The sequence below is a fragment of the Epinephelus fuscoguttatus genome, linkage group LG24, assembly GCF_011397635.1.
Source record: "Epinephelus fuscoguttatus linkage group LG24, E.fuscoguttatus.final_Chr_v1".
Classification (NCBI taxonomy): Eukaryota; Metazoa; Chordata; class Actinopteri; order Perciformes; family Serranidae; genus Epinephelus; species Epinephelus fuscoguttatus.
The window spans coordinates 17,870,020-17,894,222 of record NC_064775.1 but is presented as its reverse complement, the minus strand read 5'-3'; the positions used below and the strand labels follow the sequence as shown (position 1 = coordinate 17,894,222).

Sequence of the window (24,203 nt, the reverse complement as noted above, 5' to 3'; positions counted from 1 at the left end):
CTGGTAATATTCTGCCCACAGGCTCAAGTGTTTCCTTAAGTGTGTGTAAAGCAGGCCATCTGTGACCAGGTTGGTTTGACGATGCTGCGTGCACACACACACACACACACAAACACACACAAGAGGGGATGAGGGAGAAGGGGGCGTTCATAATGCCCAGGGTAAACACAAAGTAGATAGCACTAGAGTGGTCTCAGTTAATTTTCACTGAGGGGCCTCTTTGCATTAGCGGCCATCAGAGCAATGCATTGCAAACACTATTGTGGCAGACTGACTCTTGAGATAATGGACAGGCATGCACACCACACACACACACACACACACACACACACACACACACACTTCTCTGAGCTGCTTTTCCTTAATATCTAGTAAGTTAAGATATAATCCCGGAAAATAAAGATCAGACTTTAACTTTAGCCACAAGTGCAGCAATTCTAACACTTACATTTGATTTAATTTCTGTTGTTTAATGTAGCTGAAGTGCAACCATTTGATGGGTAGTGGAATAGAACAGTTGGTTTTCAGAGTTGGAGGTAGTGCATGTGACTAACAGTCACTGCTGGTCACTGCTTCCTATAACAACACCCAAAAATATCTCATTTGCTTTGCTAAACATAGATAAGTCTTTCTCTCTTTATCATAATTGTTTTATTTCAAACTCACATCCCCCTCTGATCTGACTCCAGAACTGAAGTTTAGGAACTGTTGAGGTGGATAATCCCGCTGCACGGGTCACCGGACCTGACTCACTGGTACATATCTATTGAACCTTGAAACAACATCCTGCATGAAATGCCTGAAATGCTGTTTTTTCCCTCCGTGTGTAATGAAGGCAACAACAAAAGTGTGTGCAAAAAATAAACTCCCAAGCAGCCTCAACATACAATGGTACGGAAATGTTTTATTGTGAATGACATATACATCAAAATAATTTTAATTTGTCCATGCTTGTGTTTTTGGGGTCTGACTAACATCTCAGACAAATATGTAACATGGCAGTAAAGAACTGTGAAGCACTGACTGTGCACTCCGTTGCTTGTGTCATGTTCTCTCAGTAGTATGTCTCCTGCTCCACCCAACCTAGAAACCAAAGGAGACAGAATTAGGGACATAGTTTTTGGATGTTTCTCCTCATATTTGGGGTCTAAATTCTCCTTGTTGTCTTTCACAGATGAATCAAAAAGAAAGGATGGATTTAAAACAGCTTTGACCTTTAACTTTGCACTCAGGCTGCAGGATGATATCATCCCTCATGTTGGCTGACAGTAATTCAAACAAACAAGACCACATCAGGGAGCGTGAGCAAGACACGTCCTGAATTTAGAGCCGAGACTTCCTTGGCAATGCCATTAAGGGATGTGGCCCGCAGGGACATGGAGGTTGTGTCACTGTTGTCTCACGGTTGCTCATGAGATGATATCATCCTTGAGGCCAAATGTATGACTAAAAGGAGAACTCTGACCTATCAACACGAGGAGCTGTGGTTTGCGATGCATCATTACATGTACGCACAGTCAAATAACACTAGATTAGAGGCTGGTGTGACTCCAAGGTGTGGATGCTATTATCTAGCATCTGTTGGCCCCTCTGACTAAAAGCTGTATTTTATTTTTAGACCTGAATCAATTGTGTTTCACAGATGGCTAAAAATCACTGGGCTGGAATTCCCGCTTTTGAGTGAAATTACAAAACTTGATTGAGTCCAGGGTTAAAAATAACCTGAAGGACAGTTCGCTTTGGGTCATGCACACAGTGGACATGTCTCATTTTTAGGACTTTGTTTGAGCAACTTAAAATAAATCCCAGAAAGTGCAAACTGTGTCATCTCAACTTGTTTTGTTCTGTCTGATTGTGACACATTATTCACCATGGATGGGCAATAGGATGTTCACTGATCTGTGCTGAGGGGCTCAGATGTAACAGACCCACACACACACACACACACACACACACACACACACACAAACACAGCTGCATCACAGCCAGCCCCGCATGCAGGTTCTGCCCAGCTCCGTGGGTGGAACGAGGCATTAACAAAGGCAGGGTTGAGGGTTGAAATCCCACCGGGGCTCTGCCATCTGCCACAGTTCACTGGTCTGTGTGGGGACACAGTTGTGGCGCGGATAACAGACACAGGCACACACACACAAAAATAGACACAGGAGCACATGCACAGCTCATACTGAACACACATGTTGTTCACCAACTTTGCAATACATCATTTACTGATACACCTCTGCTCTTTTGCTCTCTGTATTACACATCACGCTGTATATCATGACTGACATTACATCATCACGTCAGGTCATGTCTGATTTGTTCGTTGGGGTTATTATTTTGTGATCTTTTTGCATTGGTATTTTGGTTAATTTCTATAATAATACCCTGAAATTCACATCAGCATTAAAGTAAAACTCCTGGTGTCACGGCAACATGAATTAAGCATTAACCAGCGCTTACAGAATAAATTGTTCCCGTCCTGCAAAAACAATGTGTCTCCGAACAGTTAACTTTTAATGATCTAAGAATACCAACCTTTTCAGCTCTGTCACTGTGCATTTCCCAGCAAACCCAATGGGGTTTTAAATGGTTTATTTAGCTTGTGAAGGAGGAGAATTTTCTCAGACCATAAAGGAACACTTCAATCAAAGCTGCAGAAATATAAGACACATTGTTTTCTTTGGACAGCGACAAAATTTAATGTGACAGAGCTTTTTTCTTCTGAATCTGATTTCTCATTTGGCCAAAATCCTGCCCTGTGCAAATACAGAGAGCAGAGGCAGAAATGTGTCAAGTTTCAACTGCCTCAAAAAGCAAAAAGGAGAGTGAGTAAAGGTCTTACCGCCTGGGTTGCGTCTGAGGATATATCTTCTGGCTTCATCGTACAGGAAAATGAGGAGGGAGTAGGGGAAGGCACAGAACCACCAGCATGGCCTGAGATATGGATGGACAGACACAGAGATTGAGCACACAAACCATCACATGGAGATTTTAAATGATACTTATTAGTGTCTTTAATTGTGGACTGCTCTTGGCCCCAAACAGATGACAGCGCTGCCTATTTTGTTGAAGCCGGCTCCGATCAGACAAAGTGCTTTTTGCAGCTTGCTGTGGCTTCTTTTGGCAACCACCGAATAACCTGCCCTTAGCTTAACTGCTTTTTTTGCTGTGAAGTAAACTCACAGATCTGTACCTTAAACTCTGAGATCCATGTGGGGACATGAGACCCTCAGAAAGAGGAGAAATCCCAGGAAGTACCACCAGCTGGTCCAGGAGTTTAGCCTGGATGATGGTCGGTTCAAGGCTTATTTTAGGATGAGTTGGGGACAGTCTGACAATCTGCTGTCACTTTTTGTGCCTAATTATGGTTGGTAAAATGTTAGAAAGTAGATGAGGCTACAATTTATTTAGTATGTTTTGCAACTTGCCTAGAGTGACGCTGAAATTGAGATCACATTGGCTAAACACATGAACCATGTACGCTACCACTTGTCATCACCACCTCTCAATTTGTCTAATTGGACAATGGGGAAAAAATGGCAATGACGTTGGGGGCTTTTCTGTACTAAGTTAAAAGGTTTTTCAAGAGAAGGTGTTGCAGGTTGCCCTTGCAAAAACACAAGGTGCCTAGCAAAACATGCTTCACTTTCATTACAAACAAATGCAAAAAGCAATCTATTTAGCTAAATTTTATGTTAATTGATTCAATATTTGCTGCCATTTTCTGCACATCTTGGGTTTTTGTTATCAATAAACACCTTTCCATGTCATATCTGAAAATTCATTGAGAAACAGAGATCCTCAGAGGCAAAGACAGACATAAAAAAAGAACAAAACAATCTGATCACAGACGAGACAGAAATAGGGACACGAAGACAAAACCTGGCAAGAGAGACAAAAGACTCTCAGACGGAGTGGAAGAGAAGCCAAGGTTAGTTAAACATCAGCAGTCATCCGAAAAGAAAGGTGAGTGGGTGGGTGAGGAGTCTGAAGAGACAGAAGCACTGGGAACAGATGAAAAGTTGGCAAAGAAGAAAGGAGAAGCGGGAGTAGAGGAAGACGCGCAACAATGACGAGGAGAACAAGGTGAGGAAACACCTGAGCTAATGAGCCTGACATGCTCTTTACTGCTTTCTGTTTTTCTCTGCTGGGCAAAGAATCTCATTAGCACAGCGGCTCTTCTGCTTCAGTCTGCCTCTGAAGTGGAAATTACCAGTGACACCAGATAATATCCACCTTTTTTTAAACAAGATAATGAAGCTAAAACAGCACAGACTTAAACTTCATCATCAGGGAATACAAACGTATTGGGACGTGCAGTAAAAGTCAGTAAAACAACAGAAAAGAGGATTTCATGTATTAGCACTTTAATAGGGATGCACTTAATTGTGCTCATAAACTCGAAAAATAATAGTATAGGTGTATATAAGTGTGTGTGTTACTCACTTGAGAGGGTACATTCTTAGGGCAACGTCCATGCCTGGGCAATATGACAGGAAGGCAGCCAGAGCTGTCTCTTCAAATAGACCAAAGATGAGGATACGGTTCCTGTGAAAGCAAAGAGTCAACACAGTTAGAACAATTTCACTAGGTACTTTTATTAACTTGAGATCATTCAACACTGTGATTCCTGTCGTAATGACAACCGTTGAAGCTATAAATATTCCTACAAGGTAAAACTAATTCTTGTTAAACAATTTACTCTCGGGTGTTTTGACATTTGATGGAAACTACAGTATCTGGGTTTTCATCCTAATGCAGGCGAATTTTAACAAAATATTTTTTGTTGCCTGTTTTGGTTTGTTGTTGATTGTTAATTATGATGTGCTGTTAAAAGGGTAGGTGTTATAAGCTGGAGCTTCAGCCTACCTTTTAAGTATTTGCCATTTTCTGTGGGAGGCTGTGACTTTATTTACATGAATTTGTAGATGAATACACAATGTTCTTATTTCTACTTGCAGACAGAAATAAAATCTAATTCTAATTCTAGTGTTAAAAGTCATCCATACACGATGAAAAGAGCTTGCAGTGGTCTAACGTTATACAGTCACTGTACGTCACTACATTGACCTTTATTTATACAGTAATTTTCCACTTCGCCTTGCCAAGTTAATTGAAAATGCACATAAAAAGAGGTGGATGGAAACTCATTGTTGTTGTCAAGAAAGTCTGCCGTAACTGAAATATAATGTATCAAAGTCTGGGCGGCTCATCAAATTGTATTTTCAATTATAATTTTGGCTTCCAACTATTATTCATTCATTCATTCATCTTCTAACCGCTTCATCCTCTTGAGGGTCGCGGGTGGGCTGGAGCCTATCCCAGCTGACATCGGGCGAGAGGCAGGGTACACCCTGAACAGGTCGCCAGACTATCGCAGGGCTGACACATAGAGACAACCATTCACGCTCACATTCACATCTACGGACAATTTAGAGTTATCAATTAACCTAGTCCCCAATCTGCATGTCTTTGGACTATGGGAGGAAGCCGGAGTGCCCGGAGAGAACCCACGCTGACACGGGGAGAACATGCAAACTCCGCACAGAGGGGCTCCCACACCCGGGATCGAACCGGCAACCCTCTTGCTGTGAGGCGAGAGTGCTAACCACCACACCACCGTGCCACCCCCAACTATTATTCAAACAAGATAATCAAGATAAAATGATTATTGCGCTGCAATTTGGCAATGTTGCTGTTTTTTCATGTGTTATAAATCCAGGGCATCTCTTTCCTTTACAGTGGTGAACTCAGTGTTGCCAAGTTGGTGAATTCAGCAACTTTTTAGACTCTAGTTTATTACTAAAAAGTGACTAGCAACAAATTCAGCTATTTATTCAGACCGTCAGGATAAAAGCTTGAAATATATTCAAAATTTGAAAATGTATATTCTAATGCATTCCAATTGTTACCGGCTCTTTTTCCCCTTTAACCTGTGAGGGTGTAATAATCAGAAATTATGACTTTTGCCATAATCGAACAGCCCCAATTTATATATTATATTTTATATACTATAGAAGTACCCTGCTTGAATTTATCATGTCAGAAAACACAAGTTTGGAAGTTACTCTCTGTACTTAAAAGGTCCTGTATGTCTCCACATGTACATACTTCATTCCTTGCTGCAGGATGGAGTTCCTCCTGGTCTTACAGATGATCAGATCGGCCCACTGGACGATCACAATACTGGCGAAGAAAGCTGTGTGACATGTGTGCTCTACGATCTTTCTGCGCTCGTATGTCTGGTGAGGAGAAAATTTAACAAGATGAGCACATATTCCTTTTCTGTTCTTCCTTTGAAAATCTGATTGAGACAGATAAAATGTTACTGACCCACTGCTGTCCGTAGCTGTCTTCCAGGTCATTTACATATTTGTCGTCCCACAGGACTCTGATCCCCAGCAGGTCCATCGGGAGGAAACCATTTTCAGCCAGGATCACAAAGTATGTGAAGAACCCAGCTGTGGCCTGCATCATACCTAACAGAGGAGATGAGCAGCATTTTAGAAAAGCACCAAACAAACTGTCTGGACATCTAAAAATCATTTATGTACCATGAGGTATGCTTACCAATCTGTCCATAGGCTATGCTGATGAGCCTCTCATTCACCAGTTTGTCTGTTTTGGGGTTTCTGGGCTGTCTCTTCATGATGTCGCTCTCAGCTGCTTCATAAGCCAGGGAGATGGCAGGGACCTGGGAGACAGCAAGAAAATAAGAAAAATAAGTAAACTAAGCATCCAAATTCACATTATGCACAGATTGGATTTTATAATGACTTTCCATTAATAAAAAATTTGCACAATGTCAAGAAATCTGTTTAAAGAGCTCACCATGTCAGTTCCCAGATCAATACAGAGGATGGTGACAGTTCCCAGGGGCAGAGGGATGTTGGCGATGATGAAGAGGAGGAAGGGTGAGATCTCTGGGATGTTACTTGTCAGAGTGTAGGCGATGGACTTCTTCAAGTTGTCAAAGATCAGACGGCCTGAAAGAGTCATTTAGAAATGAATAGGAGGAGAGTGAGGAAATCGATGCTTTTCACAGTCTGTATTTTCACATTTCTGCAGATATAAGCCTCGGTGTACCTTCTTCCACTCCAGTAACGATGGAGGCAAAGTTGTCATCCAGCAGGATCATGTCAGCAGCCTGCTTGGAGACGTCAGATCCTGCGATACCCATGGCGACACCGATGTCAGCCTTCTTCAGAGCTGGGGAGTCGTTCACACCATCACCTGTCACAGCCACAATGGCTCCCTGTTGAGAGGGAAAGGAAGTGTTAGGATGTCGACTTGCTGCAAGATTTAGCTTTAACTTTCTCATTTAAAAAAATCTCGGGCCATTCTGAGAGCTGTTAATCCCAATGTGTGTCTGTAAACATGTCTTAAATTCTCTTTTATGCTGACCTGTCTCTGGCAACCTTCCACAATAATCAGTTTCTGCTGTGGAGAGGTTCTGGCGAAGACAATTTCAGTGTGGTACTTCAGCACATCGTCAAGCATTTCTGCGGTCATGTCTTTCAGCTCGCCACCGTGGACAACACAGGCCTTGGCATCCCTGGAGAGGAAAGCACAGCAGCGTTAAGACAACAGTTGTAATCCCACATCCTGTTTCTGAGAGAAAAACTAAGGATGGGGTAATCAGGGCAATAAGAAGTGAAAATCATGAACAATCATGAGGAAACAGGAAATTTCTTTAGAAAACGAACAGAATTGGTCTTGATGCCCTGTAAAGAAGACTATGGCATCATCGGCAAAAAGCTAGATTTAGAATAAAGTGCTAAACATCTTCAGAACCTGCCAAATTATTAGACCTTCACTTCAGACAGTACATACATTTTGACATTTTATAAGTCCCATGGTACAGGACAGTATATTTTTTCAGGAGACAGCTATTTTTTTAAAGAGATATATTGTATTATATGTTGTGCTTTGTAGCATTTTGCCACCATGGAGCACCAGGGCAACTTGCAAATATTATTAATATATAAACTTGAAAGCTGTTCGTCGGTTTCTGACTCCCAGTGAATAAATCCTCACGTTTAATGGTGCCACTGTAAAGGTTTAATGTTCCGCTAACTGCTAACAGCTAACAGCTAACAGCTAACTGTTGACCAGAAGATTCAAGTTCACAGCAAAAACACGAACATTTCCAGCCCCCTAAAAGTACTTTATTTTACTTATATGTAACAGTAGTTTATTCAGTAGTTTAGTATTTAAGTAGTCTATAGTAGTTTAGAGATTTCACAATATCAAGATATATATCATGTATCACAATACTGTCTAAAAATATCCCCATACTGTTTATAGGCCATACTGCCTAACCCTACCTTACTTTTATGCACAAACCACCAAGGCAAATAGCTTGTGTGTGAAATCCTTCTTGACATTAAGCCTGATTTTAACAGATGATATTTTTCATCAGTTGGCAAACAGGAAATTTCCTGCATGATGACTCTGCTGTTTTTGGGGACAGTATTTTTGCAGCGTGACAGTGACCCAGACCCAACACCCAGACTAAACTTGCTGATGAAGAAAAGTAAAGCCACCAGCTCAGAGACTCATGTAGATTTATTTGTCTGCAGTGAAATAATGGTAAAAGCCTTTTTGGCTGAGTAGATTGCCTCGTTAGCTAACGCTGATTTAATTTTGCTCTATTAGTACAAGTATAAGGAAGAACTGCTGCAGAAGAGACAGGTTTCAAAAGATTTAATTTAGATAATGAAAATCAATTTAAGCAGGGTGTATATCTTCAGTGAATTCTTATTCTTAATATCTAGTGCCACAAGAACACTCAGAACTAAGATTTAGTAAGTGTACTAACCTGGGGTTGACCTCTGAGATTGGTACATTCAGGCGGGCAGCGATGTCTTCAACTGTCTCGTTACCTTCAGAGATGATACCCACACCCTTTGCGATAGCCTTGGCTGTGATGGGATGGTCACCTGTCACCATGATAACCTGAGGGAGAAGAGGATAAGAGTATTAGGTTCTGGTCTTCAAATAATACATACTTGTGCTGTACACCTGAAAAGACTACACTTACCTTGATTCCAGCACTCCTGCATTTGCCCACAGCATCTGGCACAGCAGCACGAGGAGGGTCAATCATGGACATGAGGCCAATGAAACACAGCTTCTCAGTGGGGAAGTTCACCTCCTCAGTGTCAAAAGCGAAGCCATCTGGGAACTGGTCATCAGGGAGGTGGAAATGGCAGAAACCTGGGTAAGACAGGAAGAAAATACTTGTCAGATTACTTTTCTCTCCCAACACATTAACAACGTTAGCATGTAGCTGAATGGAGCTATGCTATACCCAGCACTCTTTCTCCAAGTCCTCCCAGCTCAACATAGGCGTTCTGGAAAGCGTCTTTCATCTCATCGTCCAGAGGTTGCTCTTTGCCCTGGATCATAATGGTGGAGCAGCGGTCCAGAATCCTCTCTGGGGCACCTTTCATCACTAGCATGTGCTTGGTCTCTCCAGGAGTTGAATTCTTGTGGATGGAGAGCTGTGGGACAAGAGCAGGACTAGATTTTATATACTTGTCACAATCACAGTTTTATTCTAAACTGTGCTAGAACTAATTTCTAAAAAAAAAAAAAAAAAGGTCAGTGAACCCAAGAGTTTCTGGGATAACATTTTCTTTTTGCTCAGCATCCATCCCTGACAGTCTCTCTGGGATTTTTGGGACTCCTTGAAAACGAGATGATACATCTCAAGGGGATTATCCTAATAAAATAAATTTTGATATATATTTGTTTGCTCCAACTACTCTTTGAATCTTCGCCAAGCATTAGAACAGTATATACAGTAAAATGACATGAAATTTTGATGCCTTTATGTGTCTTAAAAAAGACAGTTGCTAACAAAAATGGCTAAACAAGACTACAGAACGTCATCATGTCTAACATGGGTTTACAGCCTCTTTGTGGTGGTGACGCTGAAGTCATGCAACTGGATATGGACATATGCATATGGACTGACATGTATATGTACACTTTTTCTGTGAGCGAACAGTTTTAAAAAAAATTCTCCTGTCATGTCTATTTGTTTGCTTTTATTTGTTTTTGTTGTAAAAGAAGAAACTTTTCATAAATATTACATTAACAACTGGTCCATGAAGACATGAATAAGCCCAACCAGCAGAGGGCGTAAATTGACATTTCCCTCTGATACCACTACAAGTAAACTCTGTATCTGCAACACTTCACCTGCACAAAATACATGTGGAACAAATTTAGAAGCTGTGATGTCATGGGAAAATATCGGGATTGTTTACCTGGTATTTGTTGGTGGAGTTGAAGGGGATCTCCGCAACCTTGGGGTATTTCTCTCTAATGCCATTAACGGATCCACAACACAGCTCAATGCACTTCAGCAAGGCAGCTTCTGAGGCATCACCAGCTACATCTCTCTGTGGATTTAAGCAGAGGATCAGTGGGTTTGACACAATTTGAGGAAAACATTGGTAACCCTATGAAAAATGCAAAAACTAATCTAACACAGAAGCAAAATTTTTTCATGCACTTCCAATCAAGTCAAATCCCTCCCATTGATTTCAACAACAATGGCCACAAAATTTCAAACAGCATCTTTTTGAATATCCATCCTGCTCCCATTATACAGTTTGTGGAAAAAACAGATCTGTCAGCACTCATTAAGAAATAAATCAATGGGTCTGTCTGGCCACCTCTTTCTATAGCTGCAGCTATATATTTCTGAAAAGGCCTTTAATTATGCTGAGTGCTCTTTATAAAGATTTGTAGTGTGGTCTGGCTGCATTTGTATTTTGCTGGATCCAAAAAGTTTCTTGCCAAGTCATAATGCCAAGTCACCTCCCACATAGTCACTGCATCTTGGGATTCATTTGAGTATTGTATCCAATTCAACAAAAAGGAAGAAAAACATTCATATCTGAGGTGATGAGGGTAATTTCTGCTCTTCGCTTGTGTACAACCAGGAATAAGAGATGATGTTATTGATACCTTCCTCCACTGGTGAATTATTTAGGCTCTTTTGTGGTAATCAGAATGCGTGAACTAGAGCAAAACGTTTAGTGTTTGGTAACCAGGGGAGTTTCTCACCTTCAGGATGGGTACGTTGCTCTGCTCTGCCAAGAAGACGGCGCGATTGCAGAGTCCGGCGATTCTGGACAGGGCGCTCCAGGTGACCGAGCTCCTGTCGAAAGAGGTACCGCTCTGGTTTTCTGTGGTGTCGGCCTCGTGAATCTGGTTGTCGAACCACATGTGGGCCACGGTCATCCTGTTCTGGGTCAGGGTGCCGGTCTTGTCAGAGCAGATAGTGGAGGTGGAACCCAGGGTCTCGACAGCTTCCAAGTTCTTCACCAGGCAGTTCTTCTTAGCCATACGCTTAGCAGTCAGGGTCAGACACACCTAGCGACAGAAATCAAGTGTTTATATCTATAATATCTTCAGTCGTTGTATCAACAAATTTTATTCAAGTGTACAGCAGAAATGCCGGACACCACAACTCACAGTGACAGTAGCCAGGAGACCTTCTGGCACGTTGGCGACAATGATACCGATGAGAAAGATGACGGCCTCCAGCCATCCATACCCAAGGATGAGTGAAAGGATGAAGAAGGAAACACCAAGGAAGACGGCCACGCCTGTGATGATGTGGATGAAATGCTCAATCTCAACGGCGATGGGAGTTTTTCCGCCTTCTAGACTGGAAGCCAGGGTGGCAATACGACCCATGACGGTTCTGTCACCGGTGCTGATGACGATTCCTCTGGCAGTACCTGAAGAAAAAGCAAGTGATGTTTTGGTCAGTGTGCTGAATTGTGGCCAAATTGTTACCTACTGCTGCAACCAACAGCAGTGAAAGAGGCTTATTACTCTAAGTGTTTGACATCATTGTGAAAAGGATCCCTACAGAAAGTTCAAGAGAGTTAAAGAGTCAGATCCTTTTGGTTTAACCAGAAACAACCCTGAATTTGCAATCACCAAACCAGCCAGACTTGATTTAAATAAACAGTAATTTTGTCACTATATACCACACTACTGTGGTACTCTGGTTTAGTTGAAATAAACATTTGATTTAACCAGTTAGATGTGAAAATATGCTAAACATGCTTAAATTACTGCTAATTTAAATGGAGTCTGGTGGGTTGGCGGTAATGATTTTGGGGCTGTTTGTGGTTTAAAAAAGGATCTCGCTCTTTAACAAAAAGGTCCATCTCTGTATGGACCTTTTCCAAAATGTTGTCAGACACATAGAATAAGAATCAGAGCATAAAAACAAGCACTTGTAGTGGAAGTACACTGACAGTGCCAACATGTCCCAGGTGGTTACATTGCAGCCAGTTTCGTCACAGCTGGCTGCAGCAGTTTTGCTCAATATTGGACCAATTTCAAAAAGTGTTGTTCCCATTAGTCGCTCAGAAACTAAAACATGTAAAAATAAGGTCCAGGCTTAAAAATACCGAACTTGCCCTTGAAATTTCATAAATTCAGTAACATAATGAATCACTTTTAACAATTAGTTGTTGTTCATTACTCATCTGAAGTGTTATTGTCCTATCTTATTCACATGCCAACACACAGGGGACAGATAATGGTGTATGTGACTTGGTTAGACAGACCAGGCCTAGGTTGCTTCCCATGGCAATTATGAACATGCCAGTTGGGAAACAGGTTATGGTAACTGAACTTGGGTCTTAAGGAGCTGCAGCATTTACTCATGGACAAACTGAAACCTACTCTGTTCATTTAGTACGGCTCGACAATTCTACTGTTATCCTCTTTTATGCTCCGATCCCAAACAGCTGTCTGCTCTGAGCGCACTCTTTTTCTCTCACTTGACCAACATGCATGAAAATATGAATTTGTACAGAAAAAAGAGGCACCCAAAACTGAGATATTTCAGAGCCTCCCCCTAAATTTGCGGGAACTGCTTCCTGGATTGAGGTTTGCAGGAAGTGTAACAAATGGTTGTATGGCAACAACAGCTAAGTATGTATTGAGGAAGTGGACCGGGCGATTGATTGTGGAGGCAAAGACATTACCAGCCGAAACACTGTCGCACCTATCCATTTTGGAAAAGCGACAGTCAATGGGGAAACTCCAATTTAACCGACCAATTGCGCAACCTCATCCCTCACTCAATCAGTGACAGACTTTGGCCTTTATATCGACTTACAGTATCTCCACCTCTTTCAAAGCTTTTGTAAGTTTAATTTCCTTCTAACTTGGACTTGGATTAATTCTGACCCAGTAATTTCTGCAATTTGTTAGTTCTCTACCTTCAACGCAGTTGGTGGAGAAGAAAGCAATGTTCCTGGTTTCCAGAGGGTTGTCGTTGGAGAAGTCTGGAGTACGAGTCTGAGGCTCAGATTCACCAGTCAGAGAGGAGTTGTCCACCTGAAGGCAAAGGCAAATTTATTTATAGACACATTTCATATCCAAAGGCAACATAAATTGCTTCACAGAATCCACAAGTAAAAGCACAAAAAAAAATCATAAAACATCAAACAATAAAAAAGGAAATAAATAAAAGCAAGGGCAAACAGTTCTTTAGCTGGGATCTGAAAGTCTTGGCTTTTCTGGCAATTTGTTCCGCATTTGAGCAGTGGAGAAGCCAAAGGCAGCTTGACCATGTTTGGTTTCAACTGTGGGAACAACCAGTGATCCAGAACCAGCTGACCTGAGAGGTCTGTGAGGTTCATACTGGGTCAGGAGATCTGACATCTTGGACCTTAACTATTCAGTGATTTATGGATTTTATAAAGTTTTGATTCTGTGCAAAATGATTAAAAAGTAAAGCAAAAAAGAAGTACTAAAGTACTAAAGATATACAAATAAGTAAAAATAACCTGTCTACTGGACACAGGTCAAAATTAAACCAACTGAGGATCAAACTAAACAAGTTTACAACTAAGACGATGTGATTTAGATCTTTGAGCCAAAAGAAACCTTTTCAGAAAGTGAAAAGAGGAAGCAAACTTCATGAACCACATCTGTCAACATACAGTATTTCCCATCAGATGTTAAGCAACTTTAACCATGACTTACTGACAGACTGTATGCGAGTGAGTCATGATTTCTTTTGTCTTTGTAACCACTTGACCAAAGCTAATACTCCACACCTACAATAATACATAAATATTTAATATCTTAAGAGTTGTTCCAAACCACTGCTCCATAACAATGTCTGTAAGGTAAGATTAAAACAAGTCTTTGAGGTTCAGACCTTGCAGCCGTGTGCAGAGATGATTCTCAGATCAGCGGGGATCCTGTCTCCACCTTTCACCTCCACCAGATCTCCGACCACCACCTCCTCAGCATTGATGCTCTTCTTTTCACCGTCACGGATGACCAGGGCTTGCTATGAAAACAGAAATGAAATTTTTGTTTTTTTAGGGCAATTGTACATATCAATGTGATCAATTCTCTGAGTGGGTTTTGTTTTTATTCCCGGCAGCAAGAATTTAGATGAATTAGATTTGATAGGAGCTACTGAAGATTTGACATTTTGGAAAGAACTGCAACTAAATGCTTTTCAGTGATACTGTCTATAATATAAAGGGCAGAAAACTCACCTGTGGGACCAGGTTCTTGAAGGAGTCCATGATCTTTGAGCTCTTAGCCTCTTGGTAGTAGGAGAAGCAACCAGTGATGATGACGACAGCAGACAGCACAACACCCAGGTACAACTACAGTGAGAGAGAAAAGACTGTTTGTCAGTTCATCTTTGGATGTTTTATTTCTTTAATTAATATCATACTGTAACAAAGACCTGCTTACGTTATCATTTGCTGGTTCATCTTCTGAGGCAGCCTGGATACTGTAAGCGAGGAAGCAGAGGATAGCACCAATCCACAGTAGCATGGAGAAACCGCCAAACAACTGGAAACAAGACAAAACAACATTAAAGTTTCAAGACTGAGCCGGTTTAACTGGCAAATCTGAGTGAATTTGTATTTAAAGGTTTTGAATATGCAAATAGGTTGGTCTTTTGCATAACAAAGTGTTGAGCTCCCAACTGGGAATTTCAGATCAGAGGGAGTGACTTTACCTGTTTACAGAACTTGACCCATTCAGGCGTTGTGGGAGGAGGCGTGAGGGCGTTGGGGCCATCGCGGAGCAGGATCTCTTTTGCTCTGGAGTTGGAAAGACCCTAAAAACAGACACAAAAAAGAGGTTTAAAAGAGGACCTCTTATGCTTTTCCTTGTTTTCTGTCATGAATATAATGTTACAATGTCAGATGCTCATGTTTAACCTTAAATAATGAGGTAAACATATGTAAAAGTAATCCCTGTGAGCAAAAACCTCAGGCTTCAGACTGTTCTGAATACTTTGCTGGTAGTGTTTACACACTAACATCAGGGAAACGTAATCGTGGTTGCTGATGTTGTTAATTTCTCCCTGATTTCATCTCATAATCCTGTTTTTTAATTGGTGATATTTCACAGAAGGAAGTGCCGCCATACTCTGTCACAGTCATTCTCTGGCTGCAAGGACAGTGCAGAGACACTGAAATACAGAAGACCTGGAAATGTTGACCAATCAGAGCAAACAGGGCTTTTTAAAAAAAGGAGGGGACCTAAAAAGACAGGTGCTAAAATGCAGATTTCAGACAGAGGGTAAATACAGCAACCAGATCTCAATCCAAAGTCGTTGAAATCTGGGCGCTTGGACAGTGACTTCCGGTGCGCTGACGATAAAAGCCGTCTTTTAATGTCGGCATGATATGCAGCTGACCACTGTTATAGTTTCACAGCAAAAAAAATGTCAATTTGCGGTGTTGTATCGACATAGTAGGTTTATTTTGAAAGGGACTGTATGTAAACGGCAAATTTCCTGTGAAAACTGAAGTGTATTTTGAAAGACGACAATGCATGCAATCCGAGAACGTCAGCAACCAACACACCCAGGGTACCTTGCACGTCTTATGTGGACATAGAAAGGTTGGAGTGACAATGTGTTGGAATACAGCTGACAGTATGAGGGAAAAAAGTGTTTTTTGACCACATTAAACTGTTCTAGTAGAATCCCCAAATACAAGTATGAACCTTAAAAAAGGGCACAATGTGTCACCTTTAACTGTGCATGTTAGCTACAACACTATACATGCTTTCATGCTTGGCAGCCTGACAGAAAGAAGAGACAGGGGGTGTGTTTATGTCTGTGTAAACTAAGGAAAATCATAAAAGAAAAACCGGGGCATCCTGTTTTTTGACCTGCTACTCTGCAGCTTTGTCCTCCTTTACTGGAGGGAAGCACTATGAAGGACGAGTCAGAGCGACGTGTTTCCAACTGAACTGTTTTATTTGGTAAACAGGTGCACCACTATTACTTCAGGAGGTGGTGGATTAAAGTTTGGTTGAAACAAAAAACACCTGAGACCTTTCTTCCTTTCAGGAAGAAAGGTCTCAGTAATCTTACAATTACTGCTTCGTCTTCTCACAAGCCTGTAATTAGATGGTAAAATGCAATTTAGGGGCAATTGCGGCTTTTGATATGGAAAAAGTGGTAACAGCGTGAGAGAAGGAGACAGGACAATCAGGTTGTATCTGTGTTATCATTGGACAGTGCGTACTTCAACATGGTCAAGGTCACGTTTTCTTAGATTAAAAAAATAGAGGAGAATTAGAGTAAATTGTGCCTGCAGCTCTCTTTGGAGGGGAACCAGGAGTGAAAAGCAGTGTTTTTTTCTTGTTGGTAGGGTCAATAAGAGTGGTGTTCCTGCGTGAATGAAGTCTTTGTTTTGGGGCAAACTCAGACAGATCAGATTTCAGCGGATAATCAGCATCAGTCAAGCTTTTGGCCAGTGTAGGACTGTATTGAGTTGTGTAATAGGATTGAGTCTATTTGTGTGTGTGCCCTAAGCTTGATGAAGACCATGGTTGAAACATGGAAATTAAATTTTGTGTAGCCCTGACTCTTTAAAGGGTCAGTTTACCCATCTTAACATGTGTGCATGGTATGGACACCTGGGGGCTAAGAATAAAAATAGACTGTCCAGAAGTACAAACATGGCCAGTAAAATTATTGGTTAAGAGCAGAAATAACTGTGTTGAACATTTAAAAGAAATTGTTGCTGATCCTGTTCGTTCATTCTCTTTTTAAAGAATTCATAAAATTACCCTCAGGACAATGCTTTCACACCAAACTTTGTTGTAACATGTTGTGTTATTTATTGTGTTGTGATTTTACTATGACATGTTTTAACCCTCAGTGAAGCTGAAGGCAAATTTAAGATTATTACTATTATTATTTTCCATTGTATTGTGGTAGAGGTAATAAAACTAAAACTATCTGCACAGCCAGACACTGGGAGCAGTGTCTTGTTTTCAAGACACATAACCGTTGAAATGCATTGTGATTCTTTCAAATACATGTGGAGAGAGTGAAAGGCATTATGCAATGCGCTCTTGGCTGGCTAACCTCTTATTATGCAGTCTGTACCTGTCTCCTGCAGTCACCTCCTACCTGAGCAGCGTGTTTGCTTCGTGGAACCTCTCACTGGGCGCATGTTGAGGCTGCATTCACACTGAGGCAGGCGTTGCAGCAATTAACCACAGGGTTGTGCATTTGCAGGGGAAGTGGAAGGTGGGGACCACATATGGAAAGCCAATCACCCTGTTTCAGTGAGTACTGAGTACTTGTCTTCAGTTTGTTTATATTGGCTGAAAGATCTGTAGACTTCCTTTTCATTATCCTTACTGTAGCATATTCAGGGCCAAAAAGAACACATGGGTGCACACAAAAACAAAGTAAGTGCTCTCCTTTGCAGGACTGTGCTTCATGTCTTTTCCTGAATATATTTTTTTTGTGATTTAAAGAGACTATATTACTTATTTAGTGATTTGGAGTGTCGCGTAAGTGTGACGCATGCAGTTCTCGGCTAAAAAGAACAGTGTAAATGATCTGTTGATAGTCATGCTGACATCACACTAGCAACATTACACCTTTCACTAGTTTCAGTGTCTGTATCTGTAGAATATTTCACAGATATAAAAAACTTTAAAAATGTATTTTTAGCACTTTGAAACCTGGAGCAACAACACTTTTCTTGTGCTGCTGGGGACAATGACCAACTGGGTAAGAAACATTCCACAAATTGCAAAAAATTATATATTTAAAAATTATTTTTAAAAAGCTCAGGGAAAACTATATGTATAAATATCATAATTATATATCTTTATATATGTATTATGTATATATTAATGCAACATACAATGCACATAACTTCATATTTCGTATGCTTACTCAAATTGTATTGTTGTTTATTCTACTGATGTATATATTGTAGTTAGTTTTTTACACTTACAGCCTCAGTACAGTGACAATATATATTTTATTTTAATATTTTAATTTTTACATCTTAACTAGTGTTAAAAATGGTAGCATAATGCACATTTTATTTTTATTTTAATGCACATTTCATATCTCTTTATTTCATTAATTGCTCTATATTTACATACTTTTTTTCATACTCTTATTTTTACTTCTAATATAATTCTCTATTCTTTTCATTGGAACAAATGTTAAGAATCATAATTTCCCCTCTGGGATCAATAATGTATTTCTGATTCTGATTTTGTTTCTGATATCTAAAATTGTGTTGCAGAATTACTATAATTTTAAGCTCTTTTCCAGGCATATATATATATATATATATATATATATATATATATATATATATATATGGTTTTAAAGGGTTAACTCAACACTTCCTGTTTCCGTAAAAGACAGAATTCCTACATTTGTTAACACAAGTCTGTTATGATTTCCTCACCTTTGACTGTCTAAAATAAATATAAATAACATTCATTATGAAATGAAAACATTGAAAATAGTGACTGCAGTGTGTTTTGTAAAATCCTGCATTAACATTACATAGTAAGAACTAAGGGAAAACAACCAAATCTCAAGGGAACTTTACTGCTGTACATATTTTTTTTACAATACATCAACACACAATGTAAAAATACTGGTAAAAGAAAAAATATATACAAAAAAGGGGGTCAGTAAAACTCCAGTGGGGGTAAAATGGACACTGGCGAGAGGTTTTCTTTCTCTTTTTTCACACTAAAATGGATAAATAAATGACAAAGTATCTACAAGTGTAATGCCTATCTGTGCCTTGTCGTGTGCTTTTGACCTCAGTTTGTACTGGGAGATCTTCCTCTCCCTCTGGGCTTATCTGCCTCTGTGGATCACACACACACTAAAAAACAAACACACACACATGCAGAGTACTCACCCTGGTTAGGTCGGTTCCATATTTTCTGTGAAGTTCATCCAAGGTTAACTTGTGATCATCCTACGGACAGAAAGAGACAGAGAATGAAAGAGATTGAGCCACATTGCGTAAAACAAGCTAAAATCCCTGTCATTTTAAAACCTGCAGATATTATCTCCTTTGAGGATTAAAAAATGTCCTGTCATGTCCTCCAGAGGGACACAGGGGACATAAAGATGACAAGGCAAAATCGGCCATCTGATCAGGATCAGATTATGGATGCATGCCGGTCCATACAGTGTGATTTTAAGATTAGTCAGAGCAGACATTCGAGTAAAACTGGAAATTTGCAGCCAAACACAAGAGCTAAGCCGCTATGAGCTCAGCTACGTATGGACTCATCCAAACAGTTTGCTGTGAGCAAACAGCCCATCTAGCCGAATCAATGTCAACCAACTGATATACTGATGTTTGCTTCCAAGAGTATTGCTCGTGTGTGACATTTCCGTGGAACCTACCCTTTCAGAGCTGCACTCACATCAATATCAGTGACGTCAAAATAAATTTGTTGAATGATTTGATCGGCAGAAGTGTTGTTTTCAGGTAAATATTTGGTCACAGTGTCTATAATTACCAAAGACTGAATGAAAGAGTGGGGTAAAATGCAATTTACAGTGCAAATGAACAACCAGAGGAGCTGCCACATTCATGTGCCTACGCTGTGTTTGCTGAATAACGCCTACAGTGAGTGAATGAATAGAGACTCTTCCACTGTCATTTGGATGATCTGCAATAATATCTGACTCCCACCTTTAGTTTTTTATACTGCGTGAAAACAAAGTATTGTAATCTTTACACAAACTCCCAAAGAGTGAAACATCCACATGCCTACGTTAGTTTCTGTGTTGGTTTACTGATCTCACGTATGTGACAAATTCCTGTAATGGTCTTGTAACAGTGCTGAAATTTCCATTTCAGTATGGCAGTAACAGTTTATTTCCCCCAGCAATTACTTTATTGTGGAATAAAAGTCAGCTTGCTACATCCTGAGAATGAGGCAACAATCATGCACAAAGAAGTACGTCATGTTGTAGCTGTTTGCTTGTACTGTATCATATATTTCCTTCTGTTCTATATATGTTTCTTGATTTTTGCAGTACTTACTTTTATCCCAGTTGTCTTTCTTTGTTAATGTTATGCACCAATACACCAAAGCAAATTCCTTTTATGTGCATACCTACTTGGCAATAAACCAGATTCTGACTTAATGTAGTATAAGGGAAAATATCTGCATATTCAATCCTGTTATAGAGATAATATGGTTGTTTGGTTAAAACAGACCCCCATTTATGATCTGCAGTAAACCCAAACGTCCTATAATAGATGGCAGCTTTGTTCGTAGGTACTGCTGGTCCATAGTGAATGAATGAATGAGGGAAATGAATGAAGCATCAGTTCACACCACTCAGTAACAGTGGCCCATTATATTATGTAAGGGCAAGTTTACATTGACCTTTGAGAACTGTATGCTTTGCATCCACCGAGTATACGTGAATTTATACACTTACATAACAGCAATTTGAGCACTGAAAATGTGTAGTCCTGAGCCTTTCATAGATGAGTTCCTTTACATTACGCTCTTTACGGTCGGTTGAAAAAAGTGGTGTAATTGGACAGTTTTGCCCGGCCTGCCACCGTTTTGCATTATAATGAGCGAGTAAAGTGATCGGTGCCAAATGTGCCGTGGATAATGTGTTATCACATGCCCCAAACTACTGTTGCTTTTTTGGACTGTTTGTCAGCAGTTCTTTTGAAGCCCGCAGAGAAAATTTCTTCACTGGCCTTGATACTCCGGCTCATAAACACACACATTTGGATAATGCTCGCACGGCCAAACACACACTCCTGGACTAGTTTCTTCTTCATGCTGAACTCAATCACAGTGCATGTGATTCTATATTTAGCATTTTATCAAATCACCAGCTGCTTTATGTTGCTATGGGAATGGTAACCACTGTCTGCCTTAGCTGGACTTTGACGCCTCAGTTAATTGTATGGTGGCGCAAATATGACAGTGCAATAATGATTAACATGTCAACTCCATAGAGACCCACCAACAGTCTTATTACTGTTTTACCACTGCCCAATATGCTATTATTCTTTAACCAAATCTGAAACCTGAGGATCATCAATACAATTTTTTGTTCGGAAAATCAACCTTTCTGAAGACACAGCACAATTTCAACACTAAAGACACTGCCTGCTGTTAATTGCAGTAAATGACATGCTAAGTTAGCGATACGGTTGCTATGGCATTGAGATGTCCTTCAGAAGCGGCAGGACTTTGAGATCTAGTTAAGATGTATGGACAATAATCATTAATATGTCACCTAGATGGTTCTTTTATTGCCTAATAACCTGTAGTACTCAGTGACCTGGTGGGTGACATTGGGCAGGGACTGTTGCAGAGAAAACAATCAGTGATTACAGAATTAATTATAAAGCTGGTAACAAGCCACGACTTTTATATTCTGTTGTAACTCTGGCTTTTTTAAAGTTACATAAGCGTATTTGCAACATACTGACAGCATCAATCTGCTCCTTTACATGATGACCTTGTGAAAGTCAAAGACCAATCAAGACATAATACAACAAAATTACAGAAAAATTATTATAATGACATTATTAAATTACAAGCAAGACATTAAGATGTTCATTAACATCTACTTTAAGATGAGACCTGAATGTGTCTCCTTGTGATCTGACCTTGTGAAGGACACTATCCGACAGAAGTTAAAAGGCGCTTTGTCTTTAACGAGGCATTTTAAGGTTGGCCACAAGGTCAAACACTGAAGTGAGAACAGCTTTGGTTAAGAGAAATAGTTCAAGCTACAGATGAAACCTTAACAACACCTTTAATAAATGTGTTTATGCCTGTAAAATGCCACCACTGGATATTTCAACATACAGTCGGTGGTATGAAATCAGTCATTAGGCCTTTAATTGACTTGGGGATGAACTTAATGCAAGAGTGACCTTGGGAAGTGACCTCAGCTGGCTACAGATACAGACTGAGAAAAAGCTGACACCAGTGGAAATTGGGTGACTGTTCTACACAGGAAACCCACCTAAAATTCTATGCATGCAACTCTGCAAAGGTCTCTGCACCCAGAGTAGCTGAGTTTAGTTCCCGTGTGATTGTGGCTGGAGATAAAATGAACAACTCATGATCTGAGAGTCTGGAAGTAAATTGAAGGCATAATAATGTATGTTTACCGGCTGAGGGAAAACAGGACTAGCTCATATGTTTTGAGAAACTGAAGACAATAATGACAACAGAGCTTCTCACCCAACATCTCAGCATAGAAAACTAATCTAGATAAGCATGACTGAGAAGTTAAGTATAGTTGTGAACTCCATAATGACATGTGACAGTACATGCAGCGGTCTAAAGTAGCAATCTTTATGAAATACAGGGCAGACAGCTACATCTCATGTGACTGGCCATGAGGTCAAAGCAGAGATTTGTCCTAGCCGTGACTGTATCATTGCTGTGACTGATGACAGTGACTTACAGTGACCAAGAGTGTTAACATGACCTGAATAGGGCTGACATTAAGCATGAGGTGAGCAATGTGTATGGGAGGAAATGGTTGTAAAGTTCAAGAAGGTCATTCTATTGAATGCCTGTCCCTTCCCATTAGAATCAAGGTGGATTTTGGAGGTTATGAACATGTTTACAAAGTTATTTACAAATTAAGTGTTGCCATACTGAAATCCAAGCATTTAAACCATCACAAACTGGTTTCACATTTCTTTGTGTACTCACCAAATCAACTTCTTTCTTGAGCTCGTCCATATCCTTGTCCCCTTTACCTTTCTTCCGTTTCTTCTCCCCGCCATCTGAGGTTGCTGCCAATTTGTAATCATCTTTCCCTCTCTGGATTGAAGAAAGTGAGACAAAATAAGCTTCTGAACAAGAACGAGCACGTGTAGGAAGCCTGCTCTGAGGCTTCCTCAAAAGTTGCTCGAGCAACAGCAGAAAGCAGTGTCAACTTTGCTGTTCAAACATGCTGTAAAACCTGTGTTAATCATTGTTAGAAGGATTGTGAATGCCCCATAAAAATTTCCAATTTAAAAAGTGTGAAGAAGAAAAAACAGCACGCTTGCACAACTGGTTTCGAAACTGCTAAAGGTACAAAGTACTTGAGGCAGACCACAACTGTCAGACTTAACCAATAACTTGTGACAAAAACTCGGTCTGCGCTCAAAACTGAAAATCATAACCAGCTTAATCTTAATCTAAAGACTCTAAGAACCTAGTCCAAAACATGTGACAGAGCTCCAATACTTACTCCCAGCCCCATGGTTGCAACGCTAGTCTGAGAACAGTCAATCCAATTGTCTTTTTTAAATTGCAACTTTCCTACTCCGCCTCTCTCTCTCTCTCTCTCTCTCTCTCTCTCTCTCTCTCACACACACACTCTCTCTCTCACTCAGCCCTGTTGCGTCCTGTGTCTTCCGCACTACCCAGAGCAGAGAAGATAGGTTGCTTCACGTTAGCATACCTTTATACCCACAACTGGCTCACCTGCCCCTGGAGGAGGGGCTTGGGGGGAGGGGAGACAGAAAGGGGTGAAACTGGACAGGTGAGCTGTAGTGTTGGACTGCTGGAGGGGTGAGAGGTGGTGGTGGTGGTGCGGGGGGTTTACTGGGGGAGGGAGGCACCGGTGGAGGAGGAGTATGGGAGAAAGGGGAGGGGTAAAGCTTGCTCAACTTCCCTGTTTTGTTCTCACCGCTTCCCTTCTTCTTCTTTCACTCTTACTCATTAAGTCTCTCTGCAATATCCACTCCACTTTTTCCATTCAGATACACTTTGACCTTTACTTGCAACAGGTAGGTGGTGTGGACATTCAAACGCTCACGCCCTTCAGAGTGAATCTCTGTGTCTCTGTCTGCATGTGCCTAGTTTACAGTACAAACAGGAGT

General features: G+C 40.5%; 1 protein-coding gene across 1 annotated transcript; it reads right to left on the bottom strand.

The window, feature by feature from the left end:
* Nucleotides 1-884: 884 nt before the first annotated feature.
* LOC125884965 (sodium/potassium-transporting ATPase subunit alpha-1) lies at nt 885-23,764 on the bottom strand. The gene is made up of 23 exons (XM_049570301.1): nt 23,570-23,764; nt 23,044-23,154; nt 19,236-19,295; nt 15,041-15,142; nt 14,770-14,871; nt 14,565-14,678; nt 14,216-14,350; nt 13,269-13,386; nt 11,497-11,765; nt 11,086-11,394; nt 10,281-10,415; nt 9,317-9,509; nt 9,047-9,222; nt 8,825-8,961; nt 7,408-7,558; nt 7,090-7,258; nt 6,835-6,989; nt 6,574-6,697; nt 6,337-6,482; nt 6,115-6,245; nt 4,450-4,551; nt 2,846-2,937; nt 885-1,083 (listed from the first exon to the last, which is right to left on the bottom strand). Exons 1-23 carry the CDS (start codon nt 23,579-23,581, stop codon nt 1,055-1,057), a joined length of 3,072 nt encoding a protein of 1,023 aa, XP_049426258.1. The 5' UTR covers nt 23,582-23,764; the 3' UTR covers nt 885-1,054.
* Nucleotides 23,765-24,203: the final 439 nt, after the last annotated feature.